This window comes from Strix uralensis, chromosome 1 (genome assembly GCF_047716275.1).
Source record: "Strix uralensis isolate ZFMK-TIS-50842 chromosome 1, bStrUra1, whole genome shotgun sequence".
Taxonomy (NCBI): Eukaryota; Metazoa; Chordata; class Aves; order Strigiformes; family Strigidae; genus Strix; species Strix uralensis.
This window is the reverse complement of record NC_133972.1, coordinates 150,940,667-150,960,360: the sequence shown is the minus strand read 5'-3', so window position 1 is coordinate 150,960,360 and position 19,694 is coordinate 150,940,667. Positions and strand designations below refer to the sequence as shown.

Here is a 19,694-nt window from a genome sequence, read left to right as displayed (position 1 = left end):
ACCACTAGTCAAATAGTGAAAAACATCAAGGCTATCACAGCCAGACAAAGCTGGAAAAAATTATGACCAAATATTGAGTGCTTGAGTGCTGATCTGGACAATGAAACAGCTGTTTCATCTTTGCTCACTGAAATCAAGCCTGATGTTGCTGTTGATGACGCCCAGTACAATCTTGTCAGGTTTTTGGCAAAAGATTTCTGGTTAAAAGAATGCAGAAGATGAAAGATCAACGTTGAACTAGATGGAAAAGGATCATCAAGATTTGGGTTTTAGCCACAAACTGATGAGGAAATTGTGGCTTGGGAAATAGCAGATGACAAGAGCCCCACAGCTGTTTCAGAAGATGAATCTAATGGGAAAGGAGACATTGAAGGCAAGTGTGATCATAAGCATTTCATCACAAGAATCCAAAAAGTTAGCTATAAAGTAATATGTAGCAAAATTTAACACACCTACTTGGGATGTAAGCTTTATGGTTACTAATTGCTAGTGTTATAAAGAAGATAAATAAAAAACATTTAATAAAGTTATGGAACTACAGCAACATTTATATGAGGTTGTTTTGTGGACACAAAGTCAAAACCAAGTTCTGTCCTAGAATACTGACCACAGTTTTATCAATGCAACAATGTTTTGTGGCTATTATACACTGAATACTAGATTAATAATAATTCATGGTACTCAAGAAAATTTACTACTTTTCCACTATAATTATTACAATTAACTTTTTAAGTGGTGGCTAAAAAAATAACAAGAAAGCTATCCTTTCCAAATTTAAATTTTATTGACACAAATAATCTAACACATTACACACCATGCTAAGTATGTGTACACAAAACACACACATACACTTATGCTATTTATGCATGTAAATGGATCAACAGATTCAGATCATATTTTTTATTTTACTTCATACTGTGTGGTCAACATGACTTTGGAAATTGTAAAGATCGAAAATCAGAGAAAGGCACAGAACAACGACAGCTAAAAACCAACCTGCCAAAAATACCAAGCCCCAAGTATTTTCTGATTTGTGTGGAAATATGCCAACTAACTGAGGCTAAAATATCCTGTAAAGAGGGCTAGTGAAAATTTGCCTCAGGTGAAATAAATTAATGTTTTACTTTACTTGGGATTTTTGTTAATTAAATATTTTATTTCTGATTTATAACTTCCCATGAGTGTGAGGCTGAAGAGGATGCAGGCAGACCTGGGAACATGAGAAATGCATTCTAAAGTAAACTTGGCCAACCGAGCAGATGAGTAACTTTCATTTGAGGGATGCCTATACAATCACCTCCCTGATAACAAACCAAAGGCAAAAGAATATTCCAAGACAGGAACTTTAATATTATTACTAAAGGAAAAAATGAAGCACTGGCTTGTGAAATGTTGAATTCAGAAGCCTCAGCCCAGTTGCGGGTTGCCATCTTTGAAGTGGTACCAAACCCAGCTATCCCATATGGCGGATGCTGCGTGCACACAGGCTGATGTGTACATGTGCAGTAGCTTGCAACCAGCAAGCAGGAAGAAAAATTAATGAAGTCTTTGGAATGGGGACATGGTGTTCTGTGAATATCTAAGAGCACTGTCATGCAATCACTATCTGCCTCTGAGAAGAGTACTTACCAATGCTGCAAGACAGTCCAAGCTGTGCCAGAATGAGTTCCAACAGCAAGGAGGACCTACCTTGCCAATCTTGCAACAAGTTCTAATATCATGAAATCACAATCGCTGCTTGACTATAGAGTGACATTTCATTGTTTTGATTTCTGAGATTAATAATATAAGCATGCACCTAAATTGCTTTAGAGAGCTCAAACAAAACTAGGCGTTAGGCCTAGTTCCCAATTAAAATTAAATTAATTAGTAAAATTACATGAATTAAAATTAAATTAATTCCTAACTAAAAAGATTAGGCATGCCTAACCCCTGGGGTTCATAAAAGCACCTTGTTTCCTGGCAGATGAACTTGCTAATTCAAATGAAATTCTGTGACTGCTTCATTTTCAGGTATGCTCAGAAAAGTGCTCTGCTGGGATAGAAGACCAATCACTGATTAGCTGTAATCTTTCCAAACTTATGTCATGAACTGATGTCAGCCAAGAATCCCCACATTTTCACCAACTGTTGAAAGCATTCTATCAGCAGTTTCAAGGGGCCTATGAAGGTAGAAAATACAAGGTTCAAGACCCAAGTACCTTTAGTTCCTTAAGTAAACAGCAACTTCATTCCTGCATCCTTCAGAAACTTAATTGTGTTCCTTGGGGTAAGAGGTGACAGATCCCAATAGGGATAAACACAGTGATTTTGGCCTGCAAGTAATATCAGAAATCAAAACCTATTATAATTTGAGAAATCTTTGCACACCAAGAAGATAATTACATCTACCATAGAAACATGCTTGTTTTATCAAAGCCTTTCCTGCTATTTATTGAGGTAGGAGAGAAAAACTAGAACTACAGAAGGGCAACACAGCTCTACCCTCAACAGCCAACTTTGCTACAACATGGAAAAATCTTAAATTTTGGTACTGAAATTTACCCTTATGTTGTGTCATTCATTCATTGCCATTCATTACCAGAAGTGTTTGGCTCTTAAAGAAACAAAGATCTGCAGTATTCCAAAAGTCATCCTAAACCAGATCAAATTAGAGGAATTGTTCTACATGAGTCTACTGAACAAGTCATGATGATAAAATTATTTCATCTTAGGCAAACATTCCAGAGAGACCTCTGATGTAGACCTCTGAATGAAGAATTGCCCAAAACATACCATCAAGAGTTGATAATATCCTTAGCTAACAATGAACTTTCCATAGAGCAGTGAAAGGATTTTATAACACAGCAAAATTCCTAAGATAACGGAAGAGAATAGAGAAATAGAGCAGAGAAAAAAGTTGAAGGAAAAAAAGTGATTGAATTGAATTGCTAATGACCAATTCTGTAATCTACCTACCCAGCTGATGAAAAATTCTTGATTTTGAACTGGGATACACAGTCTTCTATGGTGTAGATGTTCATGAAAAAAGTGAGAAATCTGGATTATGGAATCATGTAGGTGTATTACATTCCAGTGCTTTAAAGCATGATGAATCTGGAACAGATGCAATGTCTTTTCCTTAGTTGTTCCTGTATGACTAAGGATGTTCTCCCTGCACTGATGGGTTTAGATCTACTCTGTTACCGAAATACTCATTAAATTAGGTAGTAACACACACACACATGCTGAACAGCCAAAGAAAATGGAAGAAATATGTGGGCATACGCATTGATATTATACATCTACATATAGGTGTATGTACACATTTTTGACAGTTTAGTCTTCACTAAAATTAGTCATTTTATCTCACAGAAATGAGTAATGTAAGAAAAGTATTGGCAAGCCACAAAGGCTTTACAGTAATGTGCATTTGAGAAAGATTACATGCACTTATTAACTGCAAAAAGTATCACATACTTGACTATCTCATATCAAATTACAACTAAAGCTTTTTTACCAAGGAAAAAAAATCTCTTCAAATATTTACCTGTGCAAAGCTAAGTACAGGCTTTTATAGGAGAGTAAATATATGAAAAATGCCACCAGTTTACAAAAATAAAATGCACCACTTCTGAAAAAATCTGAAAAAAAGAGTAAAAATTAAGTATTTTAAAAATATTTTAAAATTACCAGAAATGAGGCCTCACTGCCACAAGCCACATCTGAAAAAATCTTAAAAAACAGTCAAACTAAAATATTAAATCACTGAAAACAAGGCCTCTAAACGTAGCTTTGTTTTGCTTTTTAATGGGGACGCAACGTTAACTAAACAGCATACATAGAGTAAGACACTCTCTGTAGTGGTATCTTTCCCAAATTCTGTTCGAATTAACTTTTCATAAAGCACTAAAGAACATACCTTTTCAGCGGGGTTTTCAGACCAAACAAACACAAGGGATTTAAGCATATATTATAGATATGCTGAGTTAAAGAACTATTAATAAGCAGTAAGCAAGCAACTGGTGCACATATACTACACTAACACAACTACTGCTGCAACACATATAGCCCACTTGACCAAAAACGATCCATACAGAGTAAAGTACGTAAAAAAAAAAAAAAAACCACACCAATTTTGGCTGACACATACAAGAACATTTTTAAAAAAAAAAAAAAAAAAAAAATCAAACTTCTGTGCCAGTTTAAACCCTGCTTAAAATCTAGCATAGGTTCATCAATCATCAAGCCGGGTATGTAAGATGTCTTTTGCATTTGCTGCTCCAACTTCATGGATTACTCTCAGTTACTGAAAAAAATGGTGGTAACAAAAACATATTTCATGAAAGTCTAACAAATTTAGGGAACGAAAAATGTGATTATTTTTAACACCCAGATAATGTAAAATATGCGATTTTGATGTGGAACATATGGATGGAGTGCAACGTATCTGGCTCATACTAACTCTGAGAAGTCACACAGACTGTATATAAAGCAGAATAATTACATTTTTATCAGATGTCTTCTTAATGCATTAATTCTTAAAATGTAGAGCTGAAGAGCAAAACATTTACATTCAAAACATTTACCCATGTGTCTAACATAATATTCTTTACAAATATTGATAACTATAAACCTTTTGTAGTATTTCCATTTCATAGGTGTAACACACCAAATGTCAGTACAAAAAAATTTACTATTGAATAACTTTCTCCAGAATGCTTTTCATCTATTCTTCAGGCTTTGAACTACAGAAAACCAAGATCAGAGTATATTCTTTATTTCATTCCTGCCATATTAAGTACTAAGAAGTTGAGAATCAATCCATTAACCATTAGAACGATCACATAATAGGCTAGTAAAATGACAGCATGACAAATTCACTCTATTTTAACACAGACATTAAGTCAGGTTGGATGGGGCTTTGAGCAACCTGGTCTAGTGGAAGGTGTCCCTGCCCATGGATGGAGGTTGGAACTAGATGATCTTTAAGGTCCCTTCCAACCCAAACCATTCTATGATTCTGTGATTTTGTGATTCTAGCAAGGTTCTGGTTGCGTTTCTGTGATTTCTTTTAAACTAACAAATTGGTGTATCTTAATAGGCACGGTGTTCACAAGGTGCTGAATTATAACACCTCTAAGACGTCTCTAGCTTGCAAGTCAAAAACAGGATTCTGAAAACAAGTTTTGAACTTTAAGTTACAGTACTTTGATTTATAAAGTTTATTCCTTGCTCTACACCAAGACTCAAGTTATTTCAGCTCAGTATTGTTGAAGAATAAACTAATATAACTTAACAAAATAAATTCCAACAATTGCTGCCACCTTAATATATATTGTGTCTGGGTTGTTCTGGGTTTTTTAACCCAATAGCTGGCAAAGGTTTCTGATGTTGATTACTGCACACTGTACACATAGCAGAGTGATCCAAACAGGAAAGATGATCTACCAATAGTATCTTGTTCTAGACAAATACAAAATAACATGTAATACTTGCTACACTGATAACCTGGAAACACCATCACCTGACGATGAGGTGAAAATACTCTCATGTTAATAAATATCTTTTCCTTACCTCTTCCTGTCCCTGTTACCAATCCATGTGCTTTTTCCTTTTCTGACACTAAACAACTGTATTTTCTTCTCTTTGTACATTATTCAGAGCTATTAGATATGAAATCAACATAAAACATTTTTGAAAAATGTGTATTAATTGTATAAGTATTATGCAATTTTAACTAACTTCTTGAGTTCACTTGAGTTTACAAAAGGAAAGGAGCAGGAGGGCAAAAGATCTAAAAAAGAACCAGTTAGAATATTTCATTGTCTATGGGAATACATATTGGTATCAAGTCAAGAAACTCATAAGCTGCTTTTCCTATTGGAAAAGCCTGAGGTACTGAATACCTTCTCCACCTCAGGCTTTACTAGCAAGACCAGCCTTGAATCCCAGTGCCCAGAGACAGGGGGAAAGGATGGAGCAAGGAAGACGTACCCTCAATGTTCTCAGTGTTAATTATGAATAAATGACTGGCTTGGTAGATGAAGGGAGAGCAGTGGATATTGTCTACCTTGACTTCAGTAAGGCCTTTGACACTGTCTCCCATAAGATCTTCCAGGAGAAGCTGATGAAGTATGGGCTGGATGAGTAGACAGTGAAGTAGACTGAAAACTGGCTGAATGGCTGGGCCCAGAGGGTGGTGATGAGTGGCACAATGTCTAGCTGGACTCCAATAAGTAGCAATGTACCCCAGGGGTCAACAATGGGTCCAATCCTGTTCAAGATCTTCATTAGTGGGAGGAGTGGTTGATATGCCAAAGGTTTGTGCTGCCATCCAGAGGGACTGTGACAGGCTGGAGAAGTGTGCTGACAGGAACCTCATGAAGTACAACAATGAAAAGTACAAAGTCCTGCACCTGGGGAGGAACAACCTCATGCACCAGTATATGCTGGGGGCTACCCAGCTGGAAAGCAGCTTTGCAGAAAAGGTCCTGGTGAGTCCAGGTTGAACAAGAACCAGCAAAATGTCCTAGCTGCAAATAAGGTGAATGATATCCTGGGCTAAACTAGACAAAGTATTGCCAGCAAGTCAACGAAGGTGATCCTTCCCCTCTATGCAGTGCTGGGTCTAGTTCTGGACTCCCCAGTGCAAGAGAGATATAGACATACTGGAGAGAGTCCAACAAAGGGCCATGAAGGGGCCCATTAAGGGACCAGAGCATCTTCCATATGAGGAAAGGCTGAGAGGGCTGAGATTGTTCAGCCTGGAGAAGAGAAGGCTCACAGGGGGCCTCATCAGTGTGAAAAAATATCTGAAGGGAGGGTGTGAAGATGATGAAGACAGGCTCTTCTCAGTGGTGCCCAGTGACAGGACCAGATGCAATGGGCACAGACTGAAACACAGAAGGTTCCCTCTTGAACATAAAGAAACATGTTTTTACTGTGAAGGTGACTGAGCACTGGAACAGACTCTTTATTGAGCAAGACCTCATACAACTTACTGTAATAACTAACACGATTTTGCAGACTTCACACGTAAGAAAAAGAGTTTGCCTCAAGTTCAGTTCAGAGAGAGATGTTAATTCTATTCTTTTAAAGTAAATGTGAGGAAGACTGACGTAACTTGCACGCTGCACAGAACCATAACTTATGAAGAAGAGTTGTATATTAAGTGAATTTCCAAATTCTAACATATTATTTAGTTAGCACTAAGTCCAATCCTCTTCTACTGCAAACAGTTGTCAAATGTATTGTTCCTAAAGACATAAAATTCAATATAGGAACAAGTTAGAAAACTTCCTTCTAACGATAAAAAGCAGCAAGAAACTTTATTGTAGTTTTAATACTCAAGATTTCAAAATCTTTTACTCCTAGACTAAATATACAAAGAACCTGTTTATATTCACTGATTATTGTGCCAAACTTAGCTTTTCATTTAAATAGTCTCTCCTTTGGGTGTTTACCTTTAGTCAGACTTCTAAAATTCTCATTTATCATTCATCACATTTTTCAGACACCATTTAAGAACATATCAGGACATCTGACAGCCTACTAGATACTACATAAACATGGTTAAGGAGTTTATAACCTAACTGTACAAAATAGACACACTGGGCAAAGGAAGGGAGAAAGTGTAAAGAAGTAATACTGTACAAACCAAGGAACATAATGGCCTCAGCTATCACACTAGTTCTACAATTATTAGCTTCTGGGAAGCAAGGTGCAAACAGAGGTAGGTTTAGCAATAGTCTAACAGTAATAAACGAAAAGGGGTAGTCCTCACTGAGCTGCGTGTACCCCTACACCCTGACACAGCAGTCAGCCATTGTTCTGTTCCAGTTGAATAAAATCTCAGTAAGGCCACATTTCTTGCTGGCTTCATCCCATTAATCTTAAAGAAGACACAGTACAGCTTTATGGAAAAAATAATTGAAAATCCATGTGTTTTGTAAAAATTCATTTACTTCTATGCTTACTTTTGACTTATATAATTTCAGCTTATAAAGTTAAATATGTTCTGTTATTTCTAACTTTTCATGCTTTCAGACAAAACCATACCAACACAATTACATTACACATAGTATTTCAGTAAAGATATAAAATATATGTACTGCCAAATTAGCATTATAAACCTAAGAATCCCAGAATAATAGTTAAAAGGCAAACAAATCTGAAGAAGTTCCAGTATGTGAAGGTATACCTGTCTGTGGGGAGCCAAACAATCCCAGCCTTATGTTGTATGCGATCAGAAGTTTACATGGCTATAGTTGTGGTCCCAAATAAATTAATTTGATTTAACTTCTTGAACTCATAATGTTATTACTTGATAGAATGTGTATACAGAATCAAATGTGCTGAAAGATTTTCTGACTCTGTGTTCTCAGATAGAACTCACAATTTCAACTTACTCAAAGTGACAGAGCAAAATATTGTATTAAGTAGACATTAAAACATAAAATATCTTAACATTTAAGATCTCTGAATCACACAAGGAATTCTAAAGTGATGTATTTTCTACTGTTGCAATAGAAATAGAAAAGAGCTTTATCAAACAATAGCATTCTGACCATAACACTTGCTTGAAAGCATCATGTCTTACAGTTGTTCCATTAAATATTCAAAAGTTATGAAGGTTGTACAGAGCATTTTTGTTCTGTAACACAAATTAGACTACGGTAACAAGCTAAAACTTTTCTAGTAAGTAATATACAAGGCCGTAACTTTGACTAGAATCCTTATCCTAGGATAATTACAGTATTACATAAAGAAAACAGTCTTTGGTTAAGGATAGTTTAATACAGGTGTAGTTTTCTTTTTAAATAAAGTTTCTTCACAACTATGACAGACACTGTAATTTTTATTATTATGTGCAGTCTATTACCACAGTTGGATTAACAGTGAAACTAGTATCGTGTTGACAGTTAGGTTTACAAATTCACATTTAAAATAATTTCAAATGACTAAGCAACTCCAAATGTTAATAACATTAGAAATGTGATATGGTAATTTTAATCAGAAATAGATCACAACAACATTTAGAAGCCTGTATAAGGTAATGACACAAATTACAAAGTAACTACTTAATCAAAATTCAGTTAAAAATTTTGCCACTGGTGATCAAAACAATGGACAAATAAGTTTCCTAATGTAGTCACTATACATCTCTAGTCACTCAGTATAAAAGGGCAATCAAAAGAGAAAGCACTGAGTAACAGCCCATACATTAATGATAGGGAAAGACTTTTACATGAACATTTGATATAACCAACCTCAATTACATTTTGGAAGGATACATGACAGTATTGCAAAAGTAAATAAATGGTCTGTTTTAAAAAAGAGGTATGCCAGGAAATGTTGTGCTACTCCAGTTACGATGCAGGAACGAAGAATCACTCAAGACATTTAAAAACAGCGTAAAGTTATTAAAACGCTAAAGCAGCAATTCAGACATTGAAGTTTTTCAGACAGTGCTTGTGCAAAGCGAGCTTAACAGGACTCAAATTAATGTTTGACAATTGCTACCTAACAAGGTCACTTACACACAAGAAACAGAAATGTTTACAGATCAAATTATAATCCTCCCACTTCAAGGTCCTGGTATGAAACTTCCCTGATGTGCATAGTGTTCTATAATTAGGAGACAAATATCAAAAGATTCTTTAATTGACCACTTATAACTGAGACAGAACATCAGGCTGCACAGACCACTAGTTTGATCAATTATGACAAATTTAAGCTTTAGAACATTCTACTGCTCTGCCAAACAATAGCTATAAATAAGCTTAAAATCAGGCAAAATCTGTGTTCTTTCCAGGTTAGGAGTATGGGGCATGAAAATCAAAGTCAAGAATACGTCAAAGAAAACACTGTGACACACAGACCCACAGCCTTAACTTCTTGTATCTTTTCTGAGCACTTTGCATGCAAGTATGTGTTTTGACATTATATACAGAATCTGAGACTTATGTCAAGTTATGAACCATATGGTTCATCTCCTATTAAAATGGGCTTTAATAACAGTAGTGATTTTATAACAAGTTATGCAATTATCTGATAGACCATTGCAAATGGTTAGACCATGATTTACTATTCAGACTCAGAAGGCTTATAAGGTCTCAGTAGTTAAAACTAGTTGCGAAATACTGATACTGAACAGTAACCATCAAATAACATTCTGTTCTTTTCATTAAACATTATAAATTAAAACACTGTGAAATTAAAACTTTAATATGCAAAACTTAACATTTTAAATAATTCAAAGTAACAGTATGTGCAGCAAACTACAAACAATAGGGTGACAGAAGACAAATATGTGGAACAAGAATGCACTACTGGCATACATGGAAGAGAAAGTTTCCCCTCTCCCGTTTTCCTCCAGAAATACATACCTGCTGAATGTGCCTACTAGCTCTTTTCTGAGGTTGGTAGATAAGCCAGGTATACAGGACTGGATCAACATTAATTGCTAATCCTTGTACACTGGACAAAAGTACTGCACCTATACACCATAGAAAAGAAAAGAAAATGTAAACTATCTGCTAAAGAATCTCCATACACATAGTCATTTCTTTTGCACACAAATCATCTTTGATGCAGACTTTTGTTTGGATTGGGCTTACGTACATATTTATTTTAAATTCCAATCAAGAGTATTAATTAAAACATAAATTTCAATAACTTATTGAAAGTGAGAAACTGGCCAGCACTGCCAGTGTTATGGACAAGCACACAAAAAATGCAGAGAATTGCATTTTGATTTTGCGTATTACATTTTTTTGCCAAGAAAAATGCTTGTTTTCACAAAATTGTCTGTGTAACTGAATACACACCTTTCCTCAGATTTGCAGCCAACAATAACATTATGCAAGAAATGAGTCAATGAGACTCTTGACAGAAAGAGAAAAATATAATGCATTACACCCCACAACTTCAATAAAGAAAAACTTGTTCTAGGGCACAGGTCTACTTTAGGTTAGTGTTCTGCCCAAAGCTGCTCAGGATAAACATTCTTCATGTAAATGTGGTCATGAATATTCTTTAGTGGACTAGTTAGGCAAAATAAGGTGAATTTTTGAATTCTGCTAACATTGGCAGCCTTGGTACTGTGAGCTTCTAGGATTTTATCCTGCATTTTTACAATATATCTCATTTTCATTATATCTCACTTTTGGACTCCTAGGATTACAAGATAGGGCTACTATATCTTAATTTCTTAAAACTAAACTTCTAGTTTTCTTATATTTGTGAAGAAAAACATACATGGGAAACTTTAAGGTTCAAAACAGGAGAAAAACTATTCTCAGTATCCAGAAATCTTAGCATATACTTCAAGTCAAGCACACTAAAACCCAATTTATGAAGCACTATTTCCATTAAACCTGCATTAAAAATCTGATGATGTATTAGTGAGGCTTTTGTTTTAGTAGTACAGATAAAGTATCTATTGCAGCAGAACATAATTACAGAGTTGCAAAATCCAGAAGCAAATGGATTAATGTAACACAAAGGTATAGATTATATTGAAAATGCGTGGCAAGTAGTAATAGGCAGTTTTCACATAAGTTTTGCAATTTTACAACAAATAAACAAATGAAATAATGAAATAAATATTAAAAAAAAAAAAATCAAAACAGAAATCCTGGTTCCTGGAAGGTCCCAGCACCAAGTTCCAGAGAATTACAGCAGTTCTATAATTCAAAGAATCAGAGTTCCTAAAGCAATATATATTTCCTCTGTAGCATACAATATAATTATGAAGCAATCTGAATGTAATAATAAATTCAAATACATTCAGAAAGCTTGTCACGCAATTCAATGTACTTTCCAAAAACACAGCAAAAAAAATGTGCCTCAAAACACATAATACATCACCAAAATTGTAAATGGAGAAAGAAAAAAAAAGTTATGAGTTTATTGTATATAACCAGCTGAATTCCAAATGGCAGAAGACCCACCAACCTGGGGCGACACAAGCAAAGCCTGATGAGTACAATGGGAAAATGGCAGTCAAGAAATACACAAAGATAAATCATCCGCCTAGCACAGGCTTGGAGTTGGAACACACACTGTGAGGAACTCCTATACACAGACTAGTCTATGCGATCTGATGGTTTTAAATGTCAGTAATAAACCTTAGAAATAAATCTGCAATTTAAGGCAAAGCCAATGTCAAGCATAAAGTAAAGGGGTAATGTGCAAGTAAGAAGAACAGTGAATATGTCTTGCAGAAGAATCTGGAGGAGACTAGAAAAAGGAAGCAGGAGAAAGGAGAAGGTGTTAGAGGATTGATAAAGTATATGCTACAATCATTAGCTTTTAAAAGATACTTGGACATCAAAATAAAAGAATCCTGTGTCTTTAAGAGATACCGCCTGTTGTCAGCAACTTAATGAAAGGTTTAATGTATATGTGATATGACAAGTGGGAGTCAGAGACCTCCCAAAGAGTGAGGAATAAAGTCAGCCTACAGGCAAAGTCAACAAAAAATCCCACATTCATAACAGACTCCTGAATAGAAAAAAAAAAATATTAAAAAAATTGAGTAACTAGCATCACGTGCCTACAGTAACACTAATTTAGTTTCTTGTTTACTGCAAAAAATTAGCTAAAACTAAGAAGTTCAATACAAGTAAGTCATGCTTTGCACTGAAACTATCTTTTCACTTCAGTGAAGTCACACTAGCACAATCCCATGAAGTTTTAAATGAAGGTAGAACAAAGAGCAAAATAGTTTATTTTTCCAGTTGTCTTTTGTCATGGATAGCTTGTGTCTGGGACAAAAAACCCCAACCAACCAACCAAAAAAAAACCCACAAAAACACCCAAAAGAGCAGTACAAGTTGTCAGATAAGCAATTACATTATTTGCCTTTCAATTTGACTGTTAGGTAACTTTGGCCTCCTACCAAGCCACTTCTGTCACACTGAATTACTGAAATTTACTGCTGTATTTGCTACTCAGCCACTACATTCAAAGAGCAGTTAAATTACCTATGTAAAGTTGTTTTCTGTGTAACAGCTTTCTTCTAAATAACTAACTATGCAGTCAAAGAAAAGTTTCTCAGATTTGCCTCCTCTCCCACCCCTCCCCCCCCCCAAAACCCTCTTAAACTTGTGTTTTCATGCCAAAAAATAAGAATTCCCCCCCCCCCCCAGTTATCAAGGAAGATCTCACTGATGTGAAGACCAAGCTGTAAGTTGGCTGCAGACTCCTTACATGTCTAAGCAAAAAAATTAATTGCTATTTTGTCTCTGTCAAAATGCAATGCTCAAGTTTCCTGGATTTCATTAAGATTGTGGTGAACTTTCTTTTCACCCCTCCCTTTTTCTCCTTTTAATTGCATTTACATTTCAGAAAAAACACTTAGTCCCATACTACCCTAGGTTTCCCTTCCAGATTCCAGTTCTTGCCAATTATCTAATAAATGATTTGAAAAATGAAAGCTAAACCCAACACCGTGTAATCTTTGATTGTTTGAGAATCTCCTCCAAGTCAGGGTGTCATATGCCAGGTGCAGTTTGGGCAAATAATTTCTTTCCTCCCCTACTTTCAGCTTTCTCCTGAAGGAATGAACCAAGGGGAGGCTGCAGGTGGGCAGCAGAGGAGGGCGAACAGGAGGCAGAAGAGCACAGCTGCACTTGCAACTCTCATCCTGCAGATGAGCTTGACAAACTTCCTTGGACAATGACAGCTGCAGCAACAGCACTCATCTTCTCAAGGGACCAGGGGGGCCCCGCAGAGGATAACCTGGGACCTCCTGTGCTTGGGTTGGCTCTGCCGCCACCTCCTCCCATCTTGAGTGCAACAAAAAATCTCTGCAACAATAAAGGATCACCCTGGCAGAATTCTTTCTAAATTCTGCTTTGTGTGTATGCAGTATCCAAACACATCTATATTGCTATTTCCAGTAAAAACTTTCAGTAACACATTTTAGATATTCCCCTATAAATCGAACTGAAAAACCTCTCCAGGAAACTGAAGTTATAGTTAATGCCCACTTTCTACTGGGGAGGCATCACAAATATGAACAAAGGGAATGATCTACAATAAAAACTAATTCTCACAAGTTTTGTTTATTTTTAGTAACTAAAGAAAACTAAAGAAAAATTTAAGTAACTAAAGAAAACATTACACTATCTCCCTATATAAACTGCACCATAAATTATTTTAGCATTGAGCTCATGACTCCTAGATGTCTCAGGACATGTGAATGATAAGCACATGCTGATACAGGTTGAGTTAGCATCATTAATTTATCATCCAATTATTTTAAAGAGTAACAGAAAGAAGAAATAATCTTTTTACTTCTTATCTTACTGTTTTGAAGGGCATTTCCACTAAGGCATACTATAAAAATGCAGATCTGCATATTATACCCAAATGAAGAATTCTTTTTTATAAAAGTATATAGGTAATTAGTTCTTTCTGCTAGTTGACTCAGAACAGATGCATTGTAAATCACTAAATGTGGAAACATCTAACTCTTGTTTAATTTTAGCCTGGGAGTCAACTAAGGGAAAAAGTGTTCTTTAGTACTCTGCTTACTGCCAAAATGGCTCGCTTACCTACATTCCAAACAGGCTTTACCAATTAGCTATCCTATGGCACCACAGCCATTTTCAGTCACATCCCAAGCTGAAGAATGAGAGCTGAAGTAGAATAGAGACTGCAGTTACACAGCGTAAAAATTAAACATGCAACCTTTCTGTCCACTTTGGAATATCACTGACAAGCCAATGTGACTGCCTTGCAAAATAATCAGCTTATCTCATCCTGAATTGCTGAGTCAGACAAGGGAAAACAGTATTTCAAGCTACATCAAAGTTTATGCGATTGTGAAAAATTATTTTTACATTATACCAGCTACAATAAATTAATAAATTTTGTCTAACTACTGAAATACATGTCTGCATTTCTCCCTATTCAAGGTTGACTTGAATGATTACAGATGGTCTTTTATGTAAACATTATCCCAATTTTACTTCAGATAAAGTTCTCCAAGTCTACCGTACTTTCACAGAGTTTTACATTCACAAGTCATTAAAATAACTCTAAGATCAATTAGTTTAGTTGCTTAGACCAATGTCAGAATATTTCAGTAAAACAGGAGCGGGGTAACATTTTCCCATGAACTAAGGTGCTTTGGTCTGTAATATCAAACAGTTCCTACATACAATAGTTATTCTTTGCTCAAGCATACATACACCCCAATATCTTAACACCACTCCCTTTTTTTAAATTAAAACAAAAAAAAGCTTTTAATCTTTGGAAACAGACAGTAGGAATGCACTTCTACTGCTATCATGGTCTTGTAACTCTCCTGCTGAGGTTTATAGCAGAAAAGCATTAAAGCGCTGAAACAAAAGAGGTCAGGATCATTAGTTTTATTTCAAAAACAGAGAAAGTGAGGCAGAGAAGTGAAGTTATTAAATCACACAACAGGACCCAGGGATGGAATTCAGATGTTAAAGTTATGTGCCACAGCTAAGTACACACTGTAACTAGTAGCAAAAATAAATGTAGGGGTGTGACTTGTGTTAATCATAACTAAATCACACAGGTCTAATTTCAACTCAATGTTCTGATAAGCCATCGTTAGGGTTAAAGAAAATAAACATGCTATCTCCATCAATATACATACCTAAATACTCACAAGTGCTTAATTATGAATTTATAGCATAGAATTATAGTCAAAGACATAACATAATGAGCCAAAACACAAAGCTGCTGAATACATTGGTTAACACAATGGGCTGTATGTCAGGCATCATTTTTCTGAAGTACAAGGAGCCCCATTTCTACAAATCAGTCTGCAAGGTATATCAAATTAGAGGTGTGGAGAACAACCCTCAGTCATTTCATATCATCTCTGCCCTTTGATTTTAAGAATAGAATTGAGTCTATTTAGTATTTTGTCTTTCTTACTGAGGAAAAATGTTATGACATATGAGATGCAAGTTTTCAAAAAAATGGTAGAATACTCATATTTAACTTGTTTGATATATGTTTTTGAAAAAAAAGTATCTTGAAAGGCTGCTTTGTTTTCCAAAATTCATTTGAGCAAAACTTTAATTTCCTTTAGAGAATATGGTGACATGGGTTCAGGGAAACAATTTAATAGTCAGTAACAATCAAGAAAAAGAGGAAACGTGTAGGCAGCTGTAGTATACAGAAATGTCAGCTTTATTTGTGTGATTACTGAATCATCTCTATGAATAAACAAACCAGTAATAGTCCTATGCTTAGCTGCATGGCACCTCTTCCTTAATTTCTAGGATTTTCAGTGCAAGAATGTCTCATTCAAGATTCATTTCCTATGTTCACTTTTAGGTCCTGTTTATATATTTAACCATCACACTTACTATTCTGTAAATATAAGGAGAATTAAAAGCTCTAAATTAAACTAACAGAAAGGACTATACAGATAGAAACAAAGATATAATGACTTCAAAACCATATTGTCAGTGAGTGAATAAAATTATATGAATATTTTAGAAAACATGAAGTGTTTAGAACACTTGCTTTGTTTTATTTATAAAAAAAAATAAAATAAAAAATGGGGAGAAATACAACATTCAAGTTGCCCAGAGACTTATGTTCGCACTCAGGAAATGCACAGTGGCCCAAACTGACTCCAAGCAGAGGCTGTTACTGGAAATGGCACTATGCAAGTGGGTATTCAGAAACCCTGTAGTGCTTACAACTAACCACTTCCATTTACAAAGGTATCTACCAAAGTCTGGTCCCTTTGTCCTCCTCACCCGCCCACCCCCCCACCCCCCCCCCCAAGTCCCAATAGAAAGTTACTTAACATTTGATGTTATAAATCTAATCAATCTGACTCCTTAGACTGTTTATTATGAAGCTTCATGGATAAGATCTGCTCTGCTAGCATGATGATACTTATAAAAGAGTTAGCTCTCAGGCTACCAACAGTTCTGCCTCTGTATCTGATATCACCACAATTACATGTATGACAAAGATTACTTAGACTTTTAATTAATGCCATAAACTATATGAACTGGATCATACCTGACCAGGTTTTCCAAATGCTAACAAAGGTTTGAGAATTTTAGATTGTTTAGCTCTGCAACAAAAGAACTCAAATACGTGTTGTAATGTCAAGGCTGTTCCTTTTCATTTTCCATACGGAACCAGTACAACTTGCAGTTACTCACAGATCAAGAGATGGTACATTCCATTAAAGTAAAAAGTTGTTTGGTGCTCTGAAGAAACTATGAGGCAATTTTCCTAATTTTTTGTTTGCTCTTCTTGGCTGAGACCTTTTTCAATCCTGTTTTAAAGGCTGTGGTGGCTATTTTGCAGTTTATAAGGACCTTTAGTCTCACTTGTAGAAAGCAGTAAGTCCATGGGATGGATTTCTGTTGAACTACTGAAAACCGACATCTTCTAAAGCAGATTAAAAATAAAACATTCATAGGGATATTTTTTGTTAAACAAGAATTTTGCTAATTCCTATATTTAATGCACTGAGAGGAGTAGGGCAGAAAATCACTTCTTTCACTTGGTCTCAGGAGCCTAGTATCACTTTTGGATCATATTGTATTCTGAAACAAAAATGTGAATTAATTTAATTATAAAATAAGAAATACTATGGCTCAAAACTATGTTCTCCTAAGGAATCAACAAACATAAGAACGAAGCAGATTCAGTTACTACTGGAATTCCCTACACAAATTCCACAAGGTGTTCCATCAAAGACTTTTAAAGAAACTACGCTACCTATAAGGGATAAAAGAGGAAGTTAAATAGATAAATAATTTGAGATTGGATAAATTATTTGAGAGAAAAGAAACAGTGATAGGAAAACATGGTAATCCTCACTATGGAAGAAGGCAGAGCCCTGCAGGGACCTGCACTCCCCTAAGACATTCCAGGAGATTAATGTGATGACCAACTCTGCTGAGCTATCCAGAGTAACCAAGAACACGGCTGACCAAAGAACTCCCAAAGTATCCCACCCAATTCAATACAGATAAACATAGTTTTCCTACTGGTATCGCTGCCTCATATCTTAACTTTACATGTAAAATTATAACTGAGCTGACTGCTTTGACTCAGAAAACAAGTTTTCTGTTTATTCCAGAAAAGTGTTACCTCAATGTTCAGTAGAAAGGAAGGAACAGGCAATAAAATAGAAAATATAATTCGTACCACTGCGTAAATCCATTGTGTACACAGATATTGAGAACACTGCATGCAGCTCTGGTCAGTCAAAAGGGTCAGTTTTAAGCATTCAAACCTGGAAACTTCTATTTCACAATAACATTCATTCAGTATTTATGCTCCCTGATTCACTCTATGCTCTGTGCCAAAAGCATTATACATTCTCCAAATCCCAGAGCAGAGAGCAGAGAAATAAAAATGTATACACATGTGTATCTTGAATTTCACTTACTGGTTAAGTAATTTTCTTTTCTTCATTTTTAAATGATTGTCTATTTACTACAGTCAACTCCAAAGCAAAGGGGTTTTGAACAACTCCAGGTCCAAACCACCTGGATGTGGACCTCAGAGCCTTAGAAAATGGCAGAACCTTTTTTCAAATTGCCATATTATTTCTAGATTTTTCTGATTGCATTGTTTTGGTAAGTATGTATACAGATGTGTAAGTACCACCAGTAGCTGCACTTTACACACTGTTTACACAGACATTAATTGATGAAGATACCGGAGTCTCCAGGTGGCAACAAGTGAGTTCTAATCATTGTAGACAATCCTGCAGCACAGTTTGATTAAAAAAACCTCCAAATTCCACACAGAAGCTTCTGCACAGAGAACATCAGCTGAAGGCTAAAGGGCCATGGAGAGGCAAGCCACTGAGAAAACACAAGTCAATGGACAAAGACCTCTCACAAGTGAGTGAGGGAAATAATGTCTGACAGAATGATTGTTGAGTAAAATCTTTCAGTGGATGGAGGAGCTTCGTCCAAAAATTCCTACCTGCTCATGGATAGTCTCAACCCTCTTTGAGGGAATGCAGAATATCAGGAAGACTGTTTTCTTGGAAAGGGAAAGCCTCAAATTTTTTATTGCTTGCAGGACTACAGGACTGCAAGGACAGTGAGAATCAAACAACTCTGCATCAGCTGGAATGAACTGAAATTGAAACTAAAGCATTCTGATGGACAAATGACTACTCTTCAAGATCTAAAAGACAGTCTGAACGCTCCAGTTGAAAGCTTGCATAACAGCTGGTTAAAGACCATAGTTGACTTGGATAAGAAATATATCGTGTGATCTTTCTTGCTGCGAATTAGGACGTTTTCAAAAAGGGATAGACAAGGCTGAAAAACTATATGACCTATTATGAGATGGTTTAGTGTAAGGCTGATCCGCGTGCAAACTTACAGGGTTCTAGGTGAATAGCTCATGTGGAGCAAGAAAACACTGGAGAAACTGAGAGCAAAAGGCTCAAAGCCATCTTAAATAGGCTGGGTTTGAAAGGATTAGTCATATAGAACCACTCCTAGACTTGTGGAGCACCTGTAAAGTCAGAGATATGGAGGAGGACATCAGAAAAGAAGCACAGATTTACCTTTGTCTTTAAAGTTCAGACTTACTCTTCACTTCATAACAAAGACATCTATACTGGGCAATTCTCAGCCCAGAAAAACAGCCAGGAAGATGACATCAGAATTATCAATATCTCATTCAGCTTAAAAAAGCAGGAAATAGCTGAGGTCTGCTCC

General features: G+C 35.8%; 1 protein-coding gene across 10 annotated transcripts in view; it reads right to left on the bottom strand.

Annotated features, from left to right (window-relative positions):
* The window catches only part of VPS13B (vacuolar protein sorting 13 homolog B), a 491,200-nt gene that overhangs the window by 260,702 nt on the left and 210,804 nt on the right, over window positions 1-19,694 (bottom strand). For all 10 annotated transcript variants that reach the window (XM_074885247.1, XM_074885238.1, XM_074885283.1 and 7 more), the window contains one exon: window positions 10,371-10,480. In XM_074885247.1, the coding sequence (XP_074741348.1) occupies window positions 10,371-10,480 (110 nt within the window). The remainder of the gene's footprint in view (window positions 1-10,370; window positions 10,481-19,694) is intronic.